This window comes from Panthera pardus, unplaced genomic scaffold, assembly GCF_024362965.1.
Source record: "Panthera pardus isolate Hobbes unplaced genomic scaffold, ASM2436296v1 HiC_scaffold_13, whole genome shotgun sequence".
NCBI classification, from domain to species: Eukaryota; Metazoa; Chordata; class Mammalia; order Carnivora; family Felidae; genus Panthera; species Panthera pardus.
Genome location: NW_026526688.1, coordinates 95,890,767 through 95,907,779, shown reverse-complemented (window position 1 = coordinate 95,907,779; position 17,013 = coordinate 95,890,767). Strand labels below are relative to the sequence as shown.

The following is a 17,013-nucleotide window of genomic DNA, read 5'->3' as shown; positions in this document are numbered from 1 at the left end:
GGTTACCCATCCAGCTGATTGACTAGCCTAATAATCCTTAACCAGATGTTCTTTTTTTGTATTCATTCTAAACATGGTTAGTGAACCATTCTTTTCTTTTCTTTTTTCTTTTTTTTTTAATAAAATGTCCAAACCCAAATTATTTCTTTAGTTGAATTTTTCAAAAAGTTTCTTCTCATGTACTCAAAAATAATTTGTCCGAGGCATTTCTTTAACACAAAAGAAAGAGAAACCTGAAAAAGAATTAGAAGAAGCTAGAGAGGTAAGAGAGAAACCAGAAGACTGTTGGTATTATGTAAGCCAGATGAAAGCATTTGAAAAAACAGGGCATGAATGGGCAACAGTGTCAAATGCTAGTGGGAGGTCATGTTAAACAAGGATGGGAAATTGCCACTGGAATTAGTAATAAAGAATGTCAATGGTGATCTTGGCAAGAGCAGTTTCACTGGGGTGACTGGGGACATTAATCAGATATCAGTGGGCTCAAGAGTGAGTGTAGACCATTCTTTCAAAAAGTGTGACTATAAAGAAGGAATAGGAAGAGAGCTTTGAGAGTGTTTGTTTAGTCTCCACTAAACTATGTATATAAATATATAACTATATTTAAATGTATTTAGGAAGAAGTCAATAAACAGGGAAGGTGTACCTGAAAGAGAAGGGCTAATCTTGAAGAGAAGGTGGGCCAGTCTCAGGGGATCCTGAGTTCAGGGGAGGGAAGGTCATCTCTCTCCCATTGTGACAGGAAAGAAGGGAGAAGATGGGCCTGCAGGGAAGACTGTCTGCAAGTTTGCTGGTGGAAAGTCAAAGGCTTTCCTGTCCATCAGGCTTTGTTACTTCTCTGATGTAGGAAATTAGGAGCTCTGCTGAAAGGGCTAAGATAAGTGGCAGGATGGCAGACTAAGGATGGGAAGAAAGTTCTGAGAATTATCCTGAAGGTGAATGGGAGATTGAACTGACCGGGGAAATAGAGAGTGATTTCAGGACATTGTGGAGAAGGAGGATAATGAATACATTGTGAAACCAATCAGCACAAGACTGTGATTTTCTCCAGTGGTGCTCAGAAGTCTGGACTTAAGTATGAAGTAGGCTAAAACATTTCAGTTAATCTGGACTGTTTTCAGTGAAACCATTGAAGCTTTGCAGCTTTGCCTATCCTTTAAATGTGACACCTGATTTTTGAGCCTAGGTTCTCTTTTCTTCTTACTTTGTAGATACTTCCAATTAATCTCATCCACTTCCAAGGCCTGAATTAATCTCTCTATGCTGTTAACTACCAAACCAATACTTGCAACTGTAGGGGCCAAGGGCAGGCTGATCCAAGATGGGCCATTTATTTTTTTCTTTTTCCAAATTTTTATTTAACATATAGTGTAATATTTGTCTCAGGAGTAGAATTTAGTGATTCGGCACTTAATGTAACACCCAGTGCTCATCACAACAGTGCCCTCCTTGGTACCCAACACCCGTCTAGCCAGATGAGTCACTTTAAAATGATCGTTATTTTGAGTTAAAAGTAATCAAAACTCAGCAAATGCAGGAAAAGCTCTCTTCTTGGTCCTAAGTGCCTAAATTTACATTGGAAAGGAGAGCCTGTACCAGGAAGAGAGCTATTAATAGAGATTCCCCTTTACCTAAGAAACTTATCTGCCTAACAGGGCAACTTTTGTTTTTCAAAAAATCTCCTTTCACTTTCCTGCTAATGGCCTTCCTGCTCTTTGGGTTCTCAAACCTCACCCCTTTACTAAGCTCATATAAGCTTCATGTTGCCTCATTGTCTTTGGCATTTCATTTCTGCGTGGATTCTCTGTACTAATGCCTATTAAGTGTGAGTTTCTCCTGATAATATGTCTCCTGTCAATTTGACTCTAAGTCCAGCTAGAGGGACCTTAAGGTAGAGGAAGGTCCTCCTCCCCAACACAACCCAGTCTTTCTTTAGAAAACCAGACTCCTGGGACCATCTGCCTTCTGAGCACCTTTAGATAGTGTTTCCTCAAGCTCATCATATCCCCGCGTCTGCATTTCCTCTACTCTGAGAACAAATGTAAGCTCCAGAAGGGCAAGGGTTTTGTCTTTTTCACCATTGTATGCCCTGAGCTCAGTGTTCAATGAATGTCTGCTAAATAAATGAAAGAATCCACTCAGTTGTGTAAGCCTGAGACTTGGGAATCATCTTTTACTCCAATTTCTCCTTCACCTCTGACATCTAATCCACCAAGTCTTGTCCACAACTAAATATGTCTTATGGCAGAAAAAATTAGGTGAATTATCAAACAATTTTAACACAGAAACTTGTGTTTGCTCTGCCTATTTTTCTTGGCTCATTAACACTAGAACTGAACTAGTGGGAGGGCACCTCCCTCCTTGCTTCCTCTCCCTATCTGCACCCAGCTCTCTCAGCCTTAGAGAAAAGGGAGCCAGTTGTTCATCAGCTAATGATTCAGGCACAGGTTATAATGGGCTATTAAGGTATTTTGTGGAAGAAAAAAGGAAAATAGAGCTTTCTGGAGGTGGGATAAGGACCCTGTAGGGTGGCGACAGAGAAGTGAAGGAAGAGGGGCCTGGAATGGGATCCAAGCCTGTGTGTGAGAAGGGGGCCCCTGAGAAAGACCCTTGTCGGGGCATGAGTCCTGCCATCCACACTGGGGTAAGTAAGTTGGCTCTTTGATTACCAGGGATCACGCAGCTTGAGCCTCCACTCTGTGTACAGGGTCAGGGCTTGGGCTCCTCTGTACTGGGGCTTCAACCTGTTTATTGCCCAGCAGAACCTTTGTTTGGTTTCCCTAGACTATGCTGTCTCCCAGAACAACTGCATCTATCTAGCAGGTGACTTTTTAAGATGCCCCAGGGAACCCATAAGGTCTAGAGACATCCCCTCGGCACATAATTAGTTGGGGGAAGGAGTTCCCACACCACTTTCCAGAATGGGTGCTGAACTGGATGAGCTGGAGACCTCAGAAGAACTGGGACAGTGTTAACGAGGCCTCAATCATGGCTTGATTTGTCTACTTGTCTCTCTTCCATGATCAATAACGGTAGTCCAAGCCTCTTTCATCTTTTACCTGGTAACTGCAGAATCTTCCTAACTAGCCTCCCTACCTCCTATCTCACCCTTACCCCATCCATTCTACACAGAGAAGTCAGAAGTTTTGTAAGAAAGAAAGAAGCATGTGCAATACTTTACCTCCTCATCCTCCTCCTCACCTGGCTAACAGCCAGGTTTCAGCTTTAGGGTCACTTATTTTTGAAAAGACTTCTCTGACAACCCTTCTCCCAGGACACATACACAAGATTAGATATCTAGGTATATGCATCCCCCCAATGCTGCAGTTGATTGTAATTACTTGTTTATATTTTTAACTAACTTGTCTATTTACTTGTGACCTTCTCTCCAATTCCTATTTCTGTACTTTGAGTGTGGTAAGTAGGAGCAAGGTCTACATCAGTGGTTCTCAAACTTGAGCATGGATCAGAATTACCTGGAGGTTTGTTAAAACACAGGTTGTTAGATCCCCCTTGCTGATTCAGTAGGTCTGGGGTAGGGCTGGAGATAATGCATCTCTGACAAGTTCTCAGGTGCAGCTGCTAGGGCTGGTTGGAGATCACATTTTGAGTTATCACTGTTCTTCACCTAGTAAGAAGATAGGCTGGAGGGATAGATTGGAGTGACTTTTCAGATAAAAAAGTTTGAATGAGTATAAATTTTGGACATCTCAGGGGCAGTGGCTAAAATGGAAGATATTTGAATTTGATATTAAAGATGGCAGAACTTGCGGTGCCTGGGCTCAGTCGGTTAAGCATCTAACTCTTGGTTTTGGCTCAGGTCATGATCTCAGTTTGTGAGTTTGAGCTCCACTTTAGGCTCTGCACTGAGCCTGCTTGGGATTCTCTCTCTCCTTTTCTCTCTGCCCCTCCCATGTGTCTCTGTCTCTCTCTCTCTGTCTCTCAAAATAAATAAACAAGCAAACGAACTTAAAAAAAATCATTAAAAAATGATAATCATAAAAATCATAAAAATCATAAAAAAATGAAAATGGCAGAACTTTCCAATAGTTGACAAGGTCCAGGGAGTAGCTATGAGAATGCATGGTTTAAATGGCCTGTAGATGAAGGTGTGCTTTGGAGGCAAAGACCTGAAAATGAAAAAAAAAAAAAAAAAAAGTTTTTATTTGAAAAAGTACAATATTGAAATGAAAAAAAAAAAAGGTGAAAGTGAAAAAGAAGATTGTAAAATGGAATGTGTAACATCATTCCAATTTCATAAAAAATGTCTGGAAAAAATACCTGGCAATGTTTATAATAGTTATCCCTGTGGGTGAGTTTTATTACCTTCCTAAATTTTCAAAATTCCGTTATCATATTTTCTTTTCATAATTAGAGGAAAGCATTTTTTTCCCCTTTATTTTGAATTCCCTGAGTCTTAGACGTTTCCATCTGGTTGAATTAAATTATGTCCCCTCTTATCCCCTTCTTGAACTTGTTTTCCTTTGACATCTTAACTTGTGCTGAAAGCATGAAAATTGACAAGATTAAAACACCTAAAATAAAAAAATAAGCAAAACAAAGGAAAAGGAAAAAAAGAACAAGAAAAAGGAAAAAAAGAACCTCAAGAAAAAAAAAAAAAACAACCCACAACTATTTAGTTGTTACTGACACCCACAGGAAGACATTGGCCTTCTACTTCCATATACTTGAAGGTTGTAACCACGTACCAGGAGGGGTTACCAGGCTGTCTGGGAACTGGTGACTTCATCGACTGGTCAGACAGGGAACTCCAGTCCTAATCTCTTACCCATCACCTCCTGTTTCTTCTCATGAAATTCCAGTAGGTGCTAAATATGGTTCCCAACTTTACTCTTCCTATTCAGAATTATACCTCCTTATCTCTCTTTGAACTAGATCCCCTCCCACCCAAATAATATCATTTTTAAAAGTGAATACAAAGTTATTCTTTTCTATCCTTTATTATTAAAATTATTTTCTTAAAAATGACTTGACAACCTAAACCCTCTTTATAGCAAGGTTTATTTGAGGCATAAATTCAAAGTCCCAAACAAGTAAAGTTCAAATACACTTTTATTTTATTTTATTTATTTTTATTTTTACTCTTATTTTTAACGTTTATTTATTTTTGAGACAGAGAGCAACAGAGCATGAACGGGGGAGGGTCAGAGAGAGAGAGAGAGAGGGAGACACAGAATCTGAAACAGGCTCCAGGCTCTGAGCTGTCAGCACAGAGCCCGATGCGTGGCTTGAACTCATGGACCTTGAGATCATGACCTGAAGTTGGACACTGAACCGACTGAGCCACCCAGGTGCCCCAAAATACACTTTTAGAACACAACCCATTTTATCCAGGATAGCTCTTGTGCAATAAAAAATTCTATGTGTCATAATGCATACCAACTGGCAGTAGTATTTGCTATAAGAATTTCTTGCTTATTTATCTAAAATACTGAGATATATAGGGCTTTCAGCATAGGCATTTACTTCATTTTAATTACAAACAATTCTGTGGGTGACTGGCTGACTCAGTCAGTGGAGCATGCAGCTCTTGTTCTCGGGGTCATGAGTTCAAGCCCCATGTTAGGGTGTGGAGCCTACATTATTTTTTTAATTTATTAAAAAAATTTTTTTTAATGTTCATTTATTTTTGAGAGAGAGAGAGAGAGAGAGAGAGAAAGAGAAAGAGAGAGGGAGGGGCAGAAAGAGAGGGAGACACAGAATCTGAGGCAGGCTCCAGGATCTGAGCTGTCAGCACAGAGCCTGAGAAGGGACTTGAACCCACAGACCATGAGATCATGACCTGAGCCGAAGCTGGATGCTCAACTGACTGAGCCACCCAGGTGCCCCAAGCCTACTTTATTTTTTAAAAAATATTTTTATTTTGGACTCATTTTTATTTTGAGGCTACTTTCGAAAACAAAAACAACTATTAATTATGGACAATTCTGAATCTCTTATCAAGGCCTTATAATTCTTTACCTACAGAGAGGTACATACAAATGAAATGGCTAGTAAATGTTCGTGGGTTTAATCATGTATGATTTCAAAATTAGGAATATGAATATAAAGTTTCAAATATTTATTTCATATTAATCCATTATTATGGAAGAAAATAAATAGTGTATGACTACAGCAAAACATAAGAGGTATATAGAATTGTGATTTTCATCACAAACATGAATCAGATCAGATCAGGAAAGACTAGAATCTTGATATTTCAACCATATTGATTACTTTGTAGCTATTTTTTTTCTTCAATATATATTTATTATTTTTCTTTTTTTAATTTTCTTTTAAAATTTTTTTAAATTTACATCCAAATTAGTTAGCATATAGTGAAACAATGATTTCAGGTGTAGATTCCTTAATGCCCCTTACCCATTTAGCCCATCCCCCCCTCCCACACTCCCTTCAGTAACCCTCAGTTTGTTCTCCATATTTATGAGTCTCTTCTGTTTTGTCCCCTTCTCTGTTTTTATATTATTTTTGTTTCCTTTCCCTTATGTTCATGTGTTTTGTCTCTTAAAGTCCTCATATGAGTGAAGTCATATGATTTTTGTCTTTCTCTGACTAATTTCACTTAGCATAATACCTTCCAGTTCCATCCACATAGTTGCAAATGGCAAGATTTCATTCTTTTTGATTGCCAAATAATACTCCATTGTATAGATATAACACCTCTTCTTTATCCATTCATCCATCGTTGGACATTTGGGCTCTTTCCATACTTTGGCTATTGTTGATAGTGCTGCTATAAACATGGAGGTGCATGTGTCCCTTCAAAACAGCACCCCTGTATCCCTTGGATAAATGCCTAGTAGTGCAATTGCTGGGTTGAAGGGTAGTTCTATTTTTAGTTTTTTGAGGAACCTCCATACTGTTTTCCAGAGTGGCTGCACCAGCTTGCATTCCCATATTTTCTATTTTAATTAAAAAAAAAATTTTTTTTAATGCTTATTTATTTTGAGAGAGACAGAATGTGAGCAGGGGAGGGGCAGAGAGAGAGAGAGAGAGAGAGAGACAGAATCTGAAGCAGGCTCTAGGCTCCGAGCTGTCAGCACAGAGCCCGATGTGGGGCTCAGCTCAAACCCAAGAACTGAACCTCACCAGGAGATCATGACCTGAGCTGAAATCAGAGGCTTAACCGACTGAGCCACCCAGTCTCCCTGTAGCTATTTTCTTGAATGTCCTTATACTCTGGTAATAAATTGTAAAATTAACAGAATTGTTCTGAGAGCAGGAAATGGTGATCCTGAATGATTTGGCAAAGTAAGACAGTAAGTGACAGAATGGAACCAGAAACTAGTTTTTCTAATTGCCACCTTAGTACTTCTTATTCTAGATTGTATTATCTGTGCTGCCACAAGGCAAACCATGTCATTGCCTTTCCCATTTAAATTTTTATACAAGAAAAAGGTTGTATAAAAATTTCCTTTGTGGTCTGATGGCAAAAGGGATGTATTATTTTTAAAATGTCAACTACTGATCATCATTGACAAAATGTTTTTACGTGTTCCGTACGGATTCAAATTGTTCTTCATTTCTTCAACTAATCACCACTTTCTAAGTCTGGTAAGAACAATCAGAAATTACTGAATGTTAAAGAAAAAAGAGGCATTCAATATCATCTTGTCTATCATCTCATTGGGAAAACTAAGGCCCAAAGAGATTTATTTGTCAGAGTCACAGTGTGAGTTGGTCGGAGTCTCCTGCATTCTAGTCCAGAGCTATTTATAGCACATAACACTGCCTCAGTGCATCAGTATTTTGAAGTAAGGGCATAATGAGAGACTATTCTTGGGACCATCAGTACTGATCCATCTATCAGCTAGGGGAGTCTTTGTGCCCTTTTACCTCCTTATTTTTCTCCTAAATGTATTCAATACACTTTAATTTTGTTGCCTGATGTCTTGGGAGTGGGGAATGTCAGAAAAAACAAGTAAAATGTTAAATGGTAAATGTAATTTAGATTTTTTTTTTTTTTTTAGCGACAATGAGGGAAGTGAGGCTGGCTAGAATTTAGAAAAGTTGCAGTTTTCCAAAGAAGACCAAGAAAGAGATACGGTGGAATGACCCAGGGAATTGATGACCTCCTGCTGCCAGGGCCTCTGTTGGGCACTTTTATGGGGCTTTCTCATTCCTCTTAACAACACTTCAGGTTAGCATCTGTTAACCTCATTTTATTACTCATGAAGAAATTGAGGCTCCAAGAGGTTCTGTCTTTTACCCCACTCACACAGGTTGGGAACTGGTAGAACTAGATCTGATGTGGTCTGTCCGGCTGTGAAGCCTGTGTACTTTTAGTTCTACAGGAGAATATGTGTAAGGTGAACGAAGGAAAATAACAATAACTGCAGGTGATCTAGTAATAGTAATAATGACAGCATAGTGCTTTACAGGTGTGAGTTCTGAACGTGATTAAATGAGCATATGAATAGGACTGATGGGGTGTCTCCTGCTCTTCCTCAGCGAAACAGGAGAGGAAGATAGAAGACATATACATAAGATTTCCTTTGGCTTACTTGTTTTCTGAAAAAGAATTAAAAGGCTCAATTAGTTTTGTTTTGCCACATTTCTCAGATTATTATGTTCTTGAGGTGGGTGGATAGATTGGCATGTGATTATGTGAAATCAAACCTGGTATCTTCAGAAGAATTCTTCTAGCAGATAAGCATGTCTTTGGGTTCAATATTCAGTTTTGTGATTAGTGATTACTGTTCACATTTCCTGAATGGGAGTTTTTAAATCTGCATCCAGGTCTTTTTCTTTTTGAAGCTAAATGTCACATATACCCTTATTTCTTTTATGCTAACCTCCATATGAAAAAGCAAATTAGTTTTATGAGGAAAATCACAACCAGTCATTGGTTGCTACATATCCCCCAAATAAATCTCTGATGACTAATGTTATATTAGTCTGCAACTCCAGTTTAAACTTTAGGCTCCATTCTCTTATTTGGGAGACAATGGCCAGTTCTGTAATACTGTGTAATATAAAGGTGGTGTCCATTTATAAAAAATCATTGTCTTCTAATGAATTAATCCTCATTTGCAATTACAGCTGGATACAAACTTGGGTAAAGATGCGTTCTGTCTCCAAAATTGGATTCTCTGCATTTAAAAATGTCATTCTAATTCTCAACTCTCTAGAACTGTTACTACAAAAGAACTATTTATTTTGCCATTCAGCCTAAAAATAAAACCTTTCACCCAGATTGCACACTTTAATAGTCAACATTTTTATCCAAATAATTTTAAACGAATTTAAAAGAATCCATTTCTAGGTGCAATGAGAGCAGACAAGAGTTGGAACTGGGGTAGATTGGAGGGGGTAATCTAAAAGCCCACCTCCCTGCTTAGAAACACCTCAAGAATTTCTTGACTCACAAGGGAAGTGAGGGAAGAGATTTTAAAAGCTGAACAGTGCCGCTCTTTGCCAGCTCCTGCGGACGAAGGCCCAGCCGGCTGCGGCGAGGACCGCGAAGAGTTAACCAGGGACTGAGCCCCCCGCGCCGCGGACTCCCGGCGCGCTCCCTCCGCCCTCATGTCCCCACCCTCTCGTTTTGGCAAGGGATTAAAGTGCTCCCCCCTGTGGCAGCAGTGACCCAGAAATGAGTTTGATTCACATAGCCCTTCCTCCATAACAAGCCAAACGCCCGTCCGAGAGTGCCTCCCTGCGCGAGTGCCGAGTGTGTGTGCGCCGGCAAGAGCAGGGGCCCGCCCGGCTGCCCGCCCGCCAGCCGCGGCCCGAACTCATGCAGCGCGGAGCGAGCGGCGTGGAGCCCAGCGCCTCAGCCGAACCCTTCCGCAGCAGGTACGCGCGCGGGCCGCGGGGGGCGCGCGGGGTGGGCGCGCCGCGCGTGTGTCCGCGCGTGTCCGCGTGTGGGTCCGTGTGCGCGTCCCGGTACCGCGGCGGCGGCGGCGGCGGCGGTGGCGGCGGCGGCGGCGGCGGCGGCTGCAGGACGAGCCGAGAGGCTCAGCCATATTTGATGGTTTTGTTGCTTTGCTCGGGAGTTCTCGGGAGTAATTTAATGCCGAAGGTCGCTGCCTAGTGGAAATAATATAGTACGTCATTAATATGGCGCCAAAAGATTGGGTTCTCGATCTGTAGCGAGGAGGGAGGGCAGACAGCCGCCGAGCGCAGCGTTACTATCCCACCAGTAACTTGGGCATTGCTGGGGCGGGGGCCAGAGGAGGAAGAGATGATTTTTGGATCCTGAGAATTGATCTGTGTTGGATCAGTAAGTTTCATTATGATTATTTTTCAATTTTGGGGGGCTGAAGACTTAAGAGCTTTTTCTTCTTTCGGATTTGCGAAGAACATGCGGTTTTCAGGTGAATCATCATTTAAACGCGTTTAGGAGCAGAAGCCCAGTTTAGTTGGCTTTAGTTTATACAAATTTTTAAAAAGCCAAAGCGCATTAGGCTGCATGAAAGTGGAAAGCATAGTAGCAACTTGGTAGACAGATGGCAATGGCAGAACGCAGGTCCGCGCACATATATGAATCCAGAGTGTGTGTGACCGTGGTGGCGGAGGGACGACTATATTTGTCCAAACATAGGTGTGTGTATAGGTACATCTGTGTAGGGTGGCCGTAGCCCTGGCTCTTGTCACCGCGAGTCCAAAATATTCTTTGCATCAATTCAAGGGCAGTGAGCAAGGGGTGTAGGGACAGCTTGGCAATTAGATTCGTCCAAATTGGGTTTCCAACAATCAGACCTTTTACTTAAAGCGAGACTGTAAAGAGTAAAACCTTTCATCGGTGAAATTAGGAAGGAGTTGGCATTGGTAGAGCAAAGTACCGATTAACCATGAACTTAAAACGGATTGCAAATTGCAACCTTTGGCACCATCTGCAAATTGTGGGGGTGGGGTCGCTCTGGCCTCGCTGCCTTAAATGAACGTGCAGTGTGTACCTCCGGACTGCAAGTTGCAAAGCCCTACAGTGCACGTGTCTGGTGCTTGTGAGTGTGTGTTTGTGAGTTGGGGGCTGTTGTTTGGTAGCCAGCAGGCTTTCCGGGTTGTTGGCGCTGGCTTGCAAATGCGGGAGAGGGATGGAATGTGGAATGTTGACCAGGGAACCGAATCCTGTCGGAACGGTCCCATTTGCTGGAGAAATTCGATCCCTTCCACCTCCTTCCCGCTCCCCCGCCCGCCTGCGGGCAGGAGGCGGGGCCGGGGACGCGGCTGCTGCTCAAAGTGGCGGAGCGCGGCGGCGGGAGGCAGGTGCACGGCACCCGCCAGTGGGGGTGCCTCAACTTCCGCGGGCGTTTAAATAACAGGCTCTCTCCCCTCCCACCGGTAATAGGTGACCTGGCGGCCGAGGGCGGCGGGGGGGAGGGGACGGGGTAGACCCGGGAGGGAGCCTCCGCGGCACGTGGGCAGGTGCTGGGTGGCCCCGGGGCCAACTTTTGTAGCCCGCCTCTGGCGTTGGAGGAGAGGCGGCTCCATGTGGAAATGGGGGCGGGTGGCGGCCGAGGCGCTGTTTTCTCGGCCGCGGCCGGAGCGTCACCTAACGGTCCCAGAGGCGCTGCCGCGGGGCCCGGGGTGGGGGGCTTCAGGGGCGGGGACGCCCGGCCCGCCGCGCCCGCGCCGCGGGAGCCCCGCACAAAGCCTGCGGCGCGGGGGCGTCCGCCGCGCCCCCGCCCAGGGAACGGCCCGAAGCCGTCGCCGTCCCCGCGCTGATTCCGGCGGGCGGCCGCAGGCGTTTGTTTGTTGGTTCCGCGCCGCCTTCCTCCCCGGATGGCTTCCTGTGACAGAGGTGATACACAGTTTCCAGAACTGTCTGGGGGCGGGAGCGGGAGCGGGAGCCGAGCCCGCTCGGGGCTGCTCGCCGTCGCCGCCGCCTCTCCCATCTCACAGCGGTTTCTCGCCGGCGCGCCCTCCCCAGCTCAAAGGTGCCGCCCGGGAGGGACTCGGGGAGGGGGACGGCGCGGCCGTTTCCAGCGGCGCAAGTGGCTTCTGGACGCGAGGGAGCGTTTGATTTGCAACTGGGGCCGAGCGGATTGGTGCAGCTGGCGGCGGCGGGGCGGGAGGAGCGGCGGCGGCGGCGGCGGGGGGTGGCCACTTTCAAATGGAGAGGGCGGCGGCGGGGACGCCGCTGCGGAGGGAGCGGGGCTTGGTTGCGCCACGAGAAGGTGTCATCACTGCACCGGGGCTAATTCCGGTGGAGGTGCCGGGAGTTACTTTCCCCTCCTTCCGCGCTGTTGTTTCTGTCGCCTCGGGAAGAGGAGGAGGAGAGGGAGGAGAGGCAGGCAGGCGGGGAGAGAGGGTGGGGGCGGCGCCGCGCGGAGCCGCGGCCCTGCGCACACCCTGGCGGGAGGCGGGAGCCTTGCAAAGCGTTCTCTGGTGCGGGGCGGCGGCCCAGCTCCCCCCACCCCGGGATTCCCCCCTCTCCTGCCTTCTACCCCCAGCCCACCCCGCACTTCTCCCTCCCGCATGGGCTCCTCGTCCCAGGGTCCTCCACCCCGGCTCTCCTCGCCCCGCGTTCTCCCCCACTCCAACCCCTCCCCCCAACTACCCGGCCCCGGGCTTCCCGACCCTGGGCTCCCCCTCCCGGGCGCGCGGGGGCGGCTGCAGCCCAGGCGCACGGTGAATGCAGCGAGCAAACAAAAAAGCGGGCGATTTAAACGTGCCTTCGAAACCCGTTAGGAATGCGTCACCCGGAGACCGGTTACAAGCTGCTTTGGTTGGCTTTCTAGTAACGAGGAGACAGGCGCCCCACCTCGCCCACCTGGGGCGAGGGTCTGTAGCCCTCCGTTTACTCTGTTCAAGAGGGAACACTTTAGGGGCTTCTTTCCCAAAGGTTATTAGGTGTACTATTTTTGTGTTTCAGGAAACCCACTGTGAAAGCCTTGCTTTTTAGTTACTGGTAGCCCAAGGCTGTTATCTTTCAAAGCTGATGAACTAGTTTTAAGGTACAAGGAAATTATTTCCTTGAAAGCTGGTTTAGTAGTGGTGGACCATCATTGGTTAGCGATTACTATAGTAAGTTGTATTTTGATCAATCACAGCTAATCAAGATTTAATCACTTATAGGTAGATAAAGGAAGAGTTCATTATAACCATGTTTACACTGATTTAACATTTTAAACACAATAGTAGTGGAATGGGCAACACATGTTGGAGAGATACAGAGGATGTTTTGTGGGTGACACTTTCTGACAAATATCTGCAACCCAGAATTTTATTGCTCTTATTCCAAATATTTCGGTCTCATTTAATGTCACTTTTAAGTCAGATGAGTTTCCTGATTGGTATTTTGCTTTTCTTTAAGTTTGTGTATTTTTATATTTGTATAGGACTCGGCATTTTCAGGTCTACAACAGATACAGTTTACAGCTAAGTGTTTTGTTTCCCCATATCTCCTATTATTTTTAAGTTTATTTAGTGTGTATGTGCGCACGTCTGAGAGAGAGAGGGAGAGAACGAACCCCAAGCAGCCTCCGTGCTGGCATCACGGAGACCAACGTGGGCCTGGAACCCATGAACCGCTAGATAATGACCTGAGAAGAAACCAAGAGTCAGACTGTTAACTGGTCTGAGCCCCCCCCCCCAGGGGCCCCTCCCCCCCCCCTTTTTTTTTATACAGCCAGACATAAAGGGAGTTTCCTGATATGCAGTAGAACTTGAACTTGATTCTATCTTAGAATGGTAAGCTGCTTTGTAGTAAGATAAGTTGGATGGGTTGCCACAGAAATTTTAACTATGATAAAGCTAGATATATGTTCACTTAAAAGGAAAGAAGTTCATGAGCATTTTAGTTTCATATTAGTTACTAAAGTTTAAAGAAGAGCTGTAACGAGAAAACTGAAAAATGGTAAGTGTGCCTGAAAGTGAGATGAGAGGAAAAAAAACTGTTAGGAGTTTAAGGAAATGTTATATTTTAAAATGAGCTGTTGCTTAGCTCAGAGGCCTGGGGGGAAGTATATTAGCTAAAAACTAGGAGGACTTGGAATAAAAGCCTATCTCCATGTGACTCATCTATAGTAGGCACTTAATAATTACTGTTTTTTTGACTTCAAGGAGCCCTTAGTGGCTTCACGTATTATTACAGAGGTGGTGTTACATGTACATTGTTGGAAATTAGAAAATACGGAGAGGCAAATATAATAACACATTCCTACCACCCAGAGATCACTACTGTATCACTTTATGGATAATTGTCTATGTGTGTGTATGTATGTTTTAATGGAAATGAAATCATACTGTATACAGGTCTATAAGGAGGTTCCCCCCACTCCTTGGCCAGCTTGGTAAATTTTCATCTCCTCTATTACTGAGATATATTCAGATTTCCGCAGTTGGCCCTAAAATATAACAGAGCAGCTTTGTCTAAATTAATACTGTCCAGCTGAGGATCATTTATCGCATCTGGTTATTATTTTCCGTAAGTAGATTTTAATCTGTAGTTACTTTTTGACAGAACCTCTGACATTGAGGAGTCAAGCCTTTGGAATTAATCATGACTGGATTTTTAAAAAGTTGGAAATGAAAATAACGTTATAATTTGGGTTTTAGATTTAGAAATTATCTGCTTGAAAAATACTTTAGAGAAATTTGCCTGATGTATTTGTCTGCAGGCTTGTTGGGAAAAGAATTATTAACTGTTTGTGTTTCAGTACTGAGGAAGTTGGAACAGCAAACATCAAAATATCAAACGCTAATGTCCTATATCTAGGATTTTTCAGGAGTTAGGTAGAGGCATATGAATCTCAGAGTTTGCTTACTTCCTGTCGGTGGAGCTCTTCTGTCCTTTAGTATTGGGGGACACCCATTATACTACAGTTAACTGTCAGGATTTGCATTATAAACCCAGTTTCTCCACAAGGTTAATAAAGTTGACCATCTTGACCAGTTCCTCTTGCTTTTTATTTGGGTTGGCATCAGAAAGTTTGGCTAATTTCAGACAGTTATGCCCGTGTTAAACTTCTTTCATTCCCTCCCTGTAAGTTAAAACATTGGCACCACATTCAACAATAGCTTTTAATTTTTTTAAATTAATTACAAAAATTTTCTTAATGTTTATCTTGAGATTGTGTCTGTGCCCAAGAGGGGGAGGGGCAGAGAGAGAGAGGTAGAGAATTCCAAGCAGGCTCTGTGCTCAGCATGGAGCTGACTCTGGGAGCTGACTCTGGTGCTCAATCTCAATGACTATAAAAGGTCATGACTTGAGCTGAAATCAGAAGTTGGGAAGTTAACTGACTGAGCCACCCAGGTGCTGCTTTTTAAAGTTTTTACATTAAAAGTGGCTTTGCTTGGAGTTATTAGTTTATCAGATAGTATCGGAAGCCTGGTAGGAACCTTAATTGGGGAAGTGTTTTAATTCCTGAGACAGTAAGTTACTTCCTTGAAAGTTTTAGTGTTCAGTCTGTTTTCTCCATTTTCAAGATGTCGCAGCTCATGTATTTAAAATTTAGACAATATATTTACTATTTATTGTATATGATATTTCAGAAAGTTGAGACTTGAGAGTTTATTGCCATTTACCTGGTGTGCTTGTATAAAAGTATTGGTTTATGATTGTGAGGGGTGTATGTTTTGATGTTTTTGCAGTTGTGGACTCAGATGGAGTAAAGTTACCCTGCATTCCTAAAATATGCCAGGGTGGCCTTAGAGAGGGCCTTTTTACCTTTGAGTGGAAGTGGTATCTTGTCTGCAGGTTTAGCTTAGGGTCAAGTGTCCAGAGTCCACAGAGAAAATCTAGCCTGAGAGGATATTGCTCCTGACTCTGGCCATGTTATTGTGGCCTTATCTGCCCTAAGCCTTGAATGCTTATTAAGGATGTCTTTTCCTCACCTGAAAGCAACAAAAATATTGCTAGACCTGGAATGAAAAGCTTAGTTGCTGGGGAATTTCCGTTCAGAATCCTTGACTAACTCCAGACCAATGGTATATTATGTGCACTTAACACATGTTCAGGATCTAGCTTTTGATTACTCTAAAACCAGTCCAGTATTTAGTTTTTGCTTTTGATTCTCCAGGTAGAGTCAAAACATAATTAATTGACAGAGGATTGTTGAAGTAAGTTCATTTTTAAAACCTTGGGTTTTTTTGGGCTTGTTTGTTGAAGGAATTAAACCACAATTTTCTCTTGTTTTATTTTTTATTATTTTTAAATGTTTATTTATTTTTGACAGAGGGAGACAGAGCATGAGCAGGGGAGGGGCAGAGAGAGAGGGAGACACAGAATCTGAAGCAGGCTCCAGGCTCTGAGCTGTCAGCACAGAGCCCGACGCAGGGCTCGAACTCATAGACTGGGAGATCATGACCTGAGCTGAAGTTGGACGCTCAACCGACTGAGCCACCCAGGCACCCCACTCTCTTGTTTTAAAAGGGCTCACAATTGGCAGTAATTTATGTATATATAGTATTGATTATTTAAGGTCTGCATAGGAGATTTTATTAAATCTCATGACAGCTTCCAAGTTTCTTAGCATTTAAGTGAAGATTTCAGTGGTAAGAGTCCAAAAAAAGAATAAAATGAGTATTTTTTTTTTCTTTACTCCTTACTAGGGTAAGGAACAAGAATTGGTAAGGTTAACAAGTTGCTGGAGTTGGAGCCAAGTTGCATGGTTTGCTTTTGTTTAATACAAAGAATACTAAACATGATTTTGAGATTTTTTTTTTTTTTTTGATTACTCATGGTCATCTTTACAAGCCTCAGTTATTTCAGCATTGAAATCTAATGATGCACTTAAGATGTGTAGGCTGACTACTGGTGGCTTGTAACTTTTTTAAGTGAAGGATAAACTTAAGATCTGAGACCTGTGGAACCTCTCCCAGAAAAATCAAGATGCGCTGAAATTTGCATGCCATTTCAGGGATTTGGGGGAATACTTTAATTTAAATGTATTCTTGGATACCAGTGTAGTGTTTAAGTTTTGGTGAGTTCTTTTTATGATTTTTCTGTGATCCTTTTACACTACTGAGTGGCTCAGTTGGTTATGTGTCTGACTTTGGCTCAGGTAGTGATCTCGTGGTTCGTGGGTTCGAGCCCCGCATTGGGCT

At 43.4% G+C, this 17,013-nt stretch overlaps 1 protein-coding gene across 11 annotated transcripts in view; it reads left to right on the top strand.

Annotated features, from left to right (window-relative positions):
* The first annotated feature begins 9,597 nt into the window (after positions 1–9,597).
* The window catches only part of JADE1 (jade family PHD finger 1), a 59,253-nt gene continuing 51,837 nt past the window's right edge, over positions 9,598–17,013 (top strand). Inside the window, exon 1 of one of the 11 annotated variants that reach the window (XM_019419496.2) lies at positions 9,598–9,816. Coding sequence is in view for 2 of the 11 variants with exons in the window: in XM_053901253.1 (XP_053757228.1) it covers positions 11,746–11,764 (19 nt within the window). In the remaining 9 variants the exon portion in view is untranslated. Of the gene's footprint in view, positions 9,817–9,922; positions 10,244–11,202; positions 11,312–11,637; positions 11,765–11,877; positions 11,901–17,013 lie in introns of those variants that run through there. The other 10 variants (XM_019419544.2, XM_019419533.2, XM_019419523.2 and 7 more) reach the window with 10 other exon arrangements.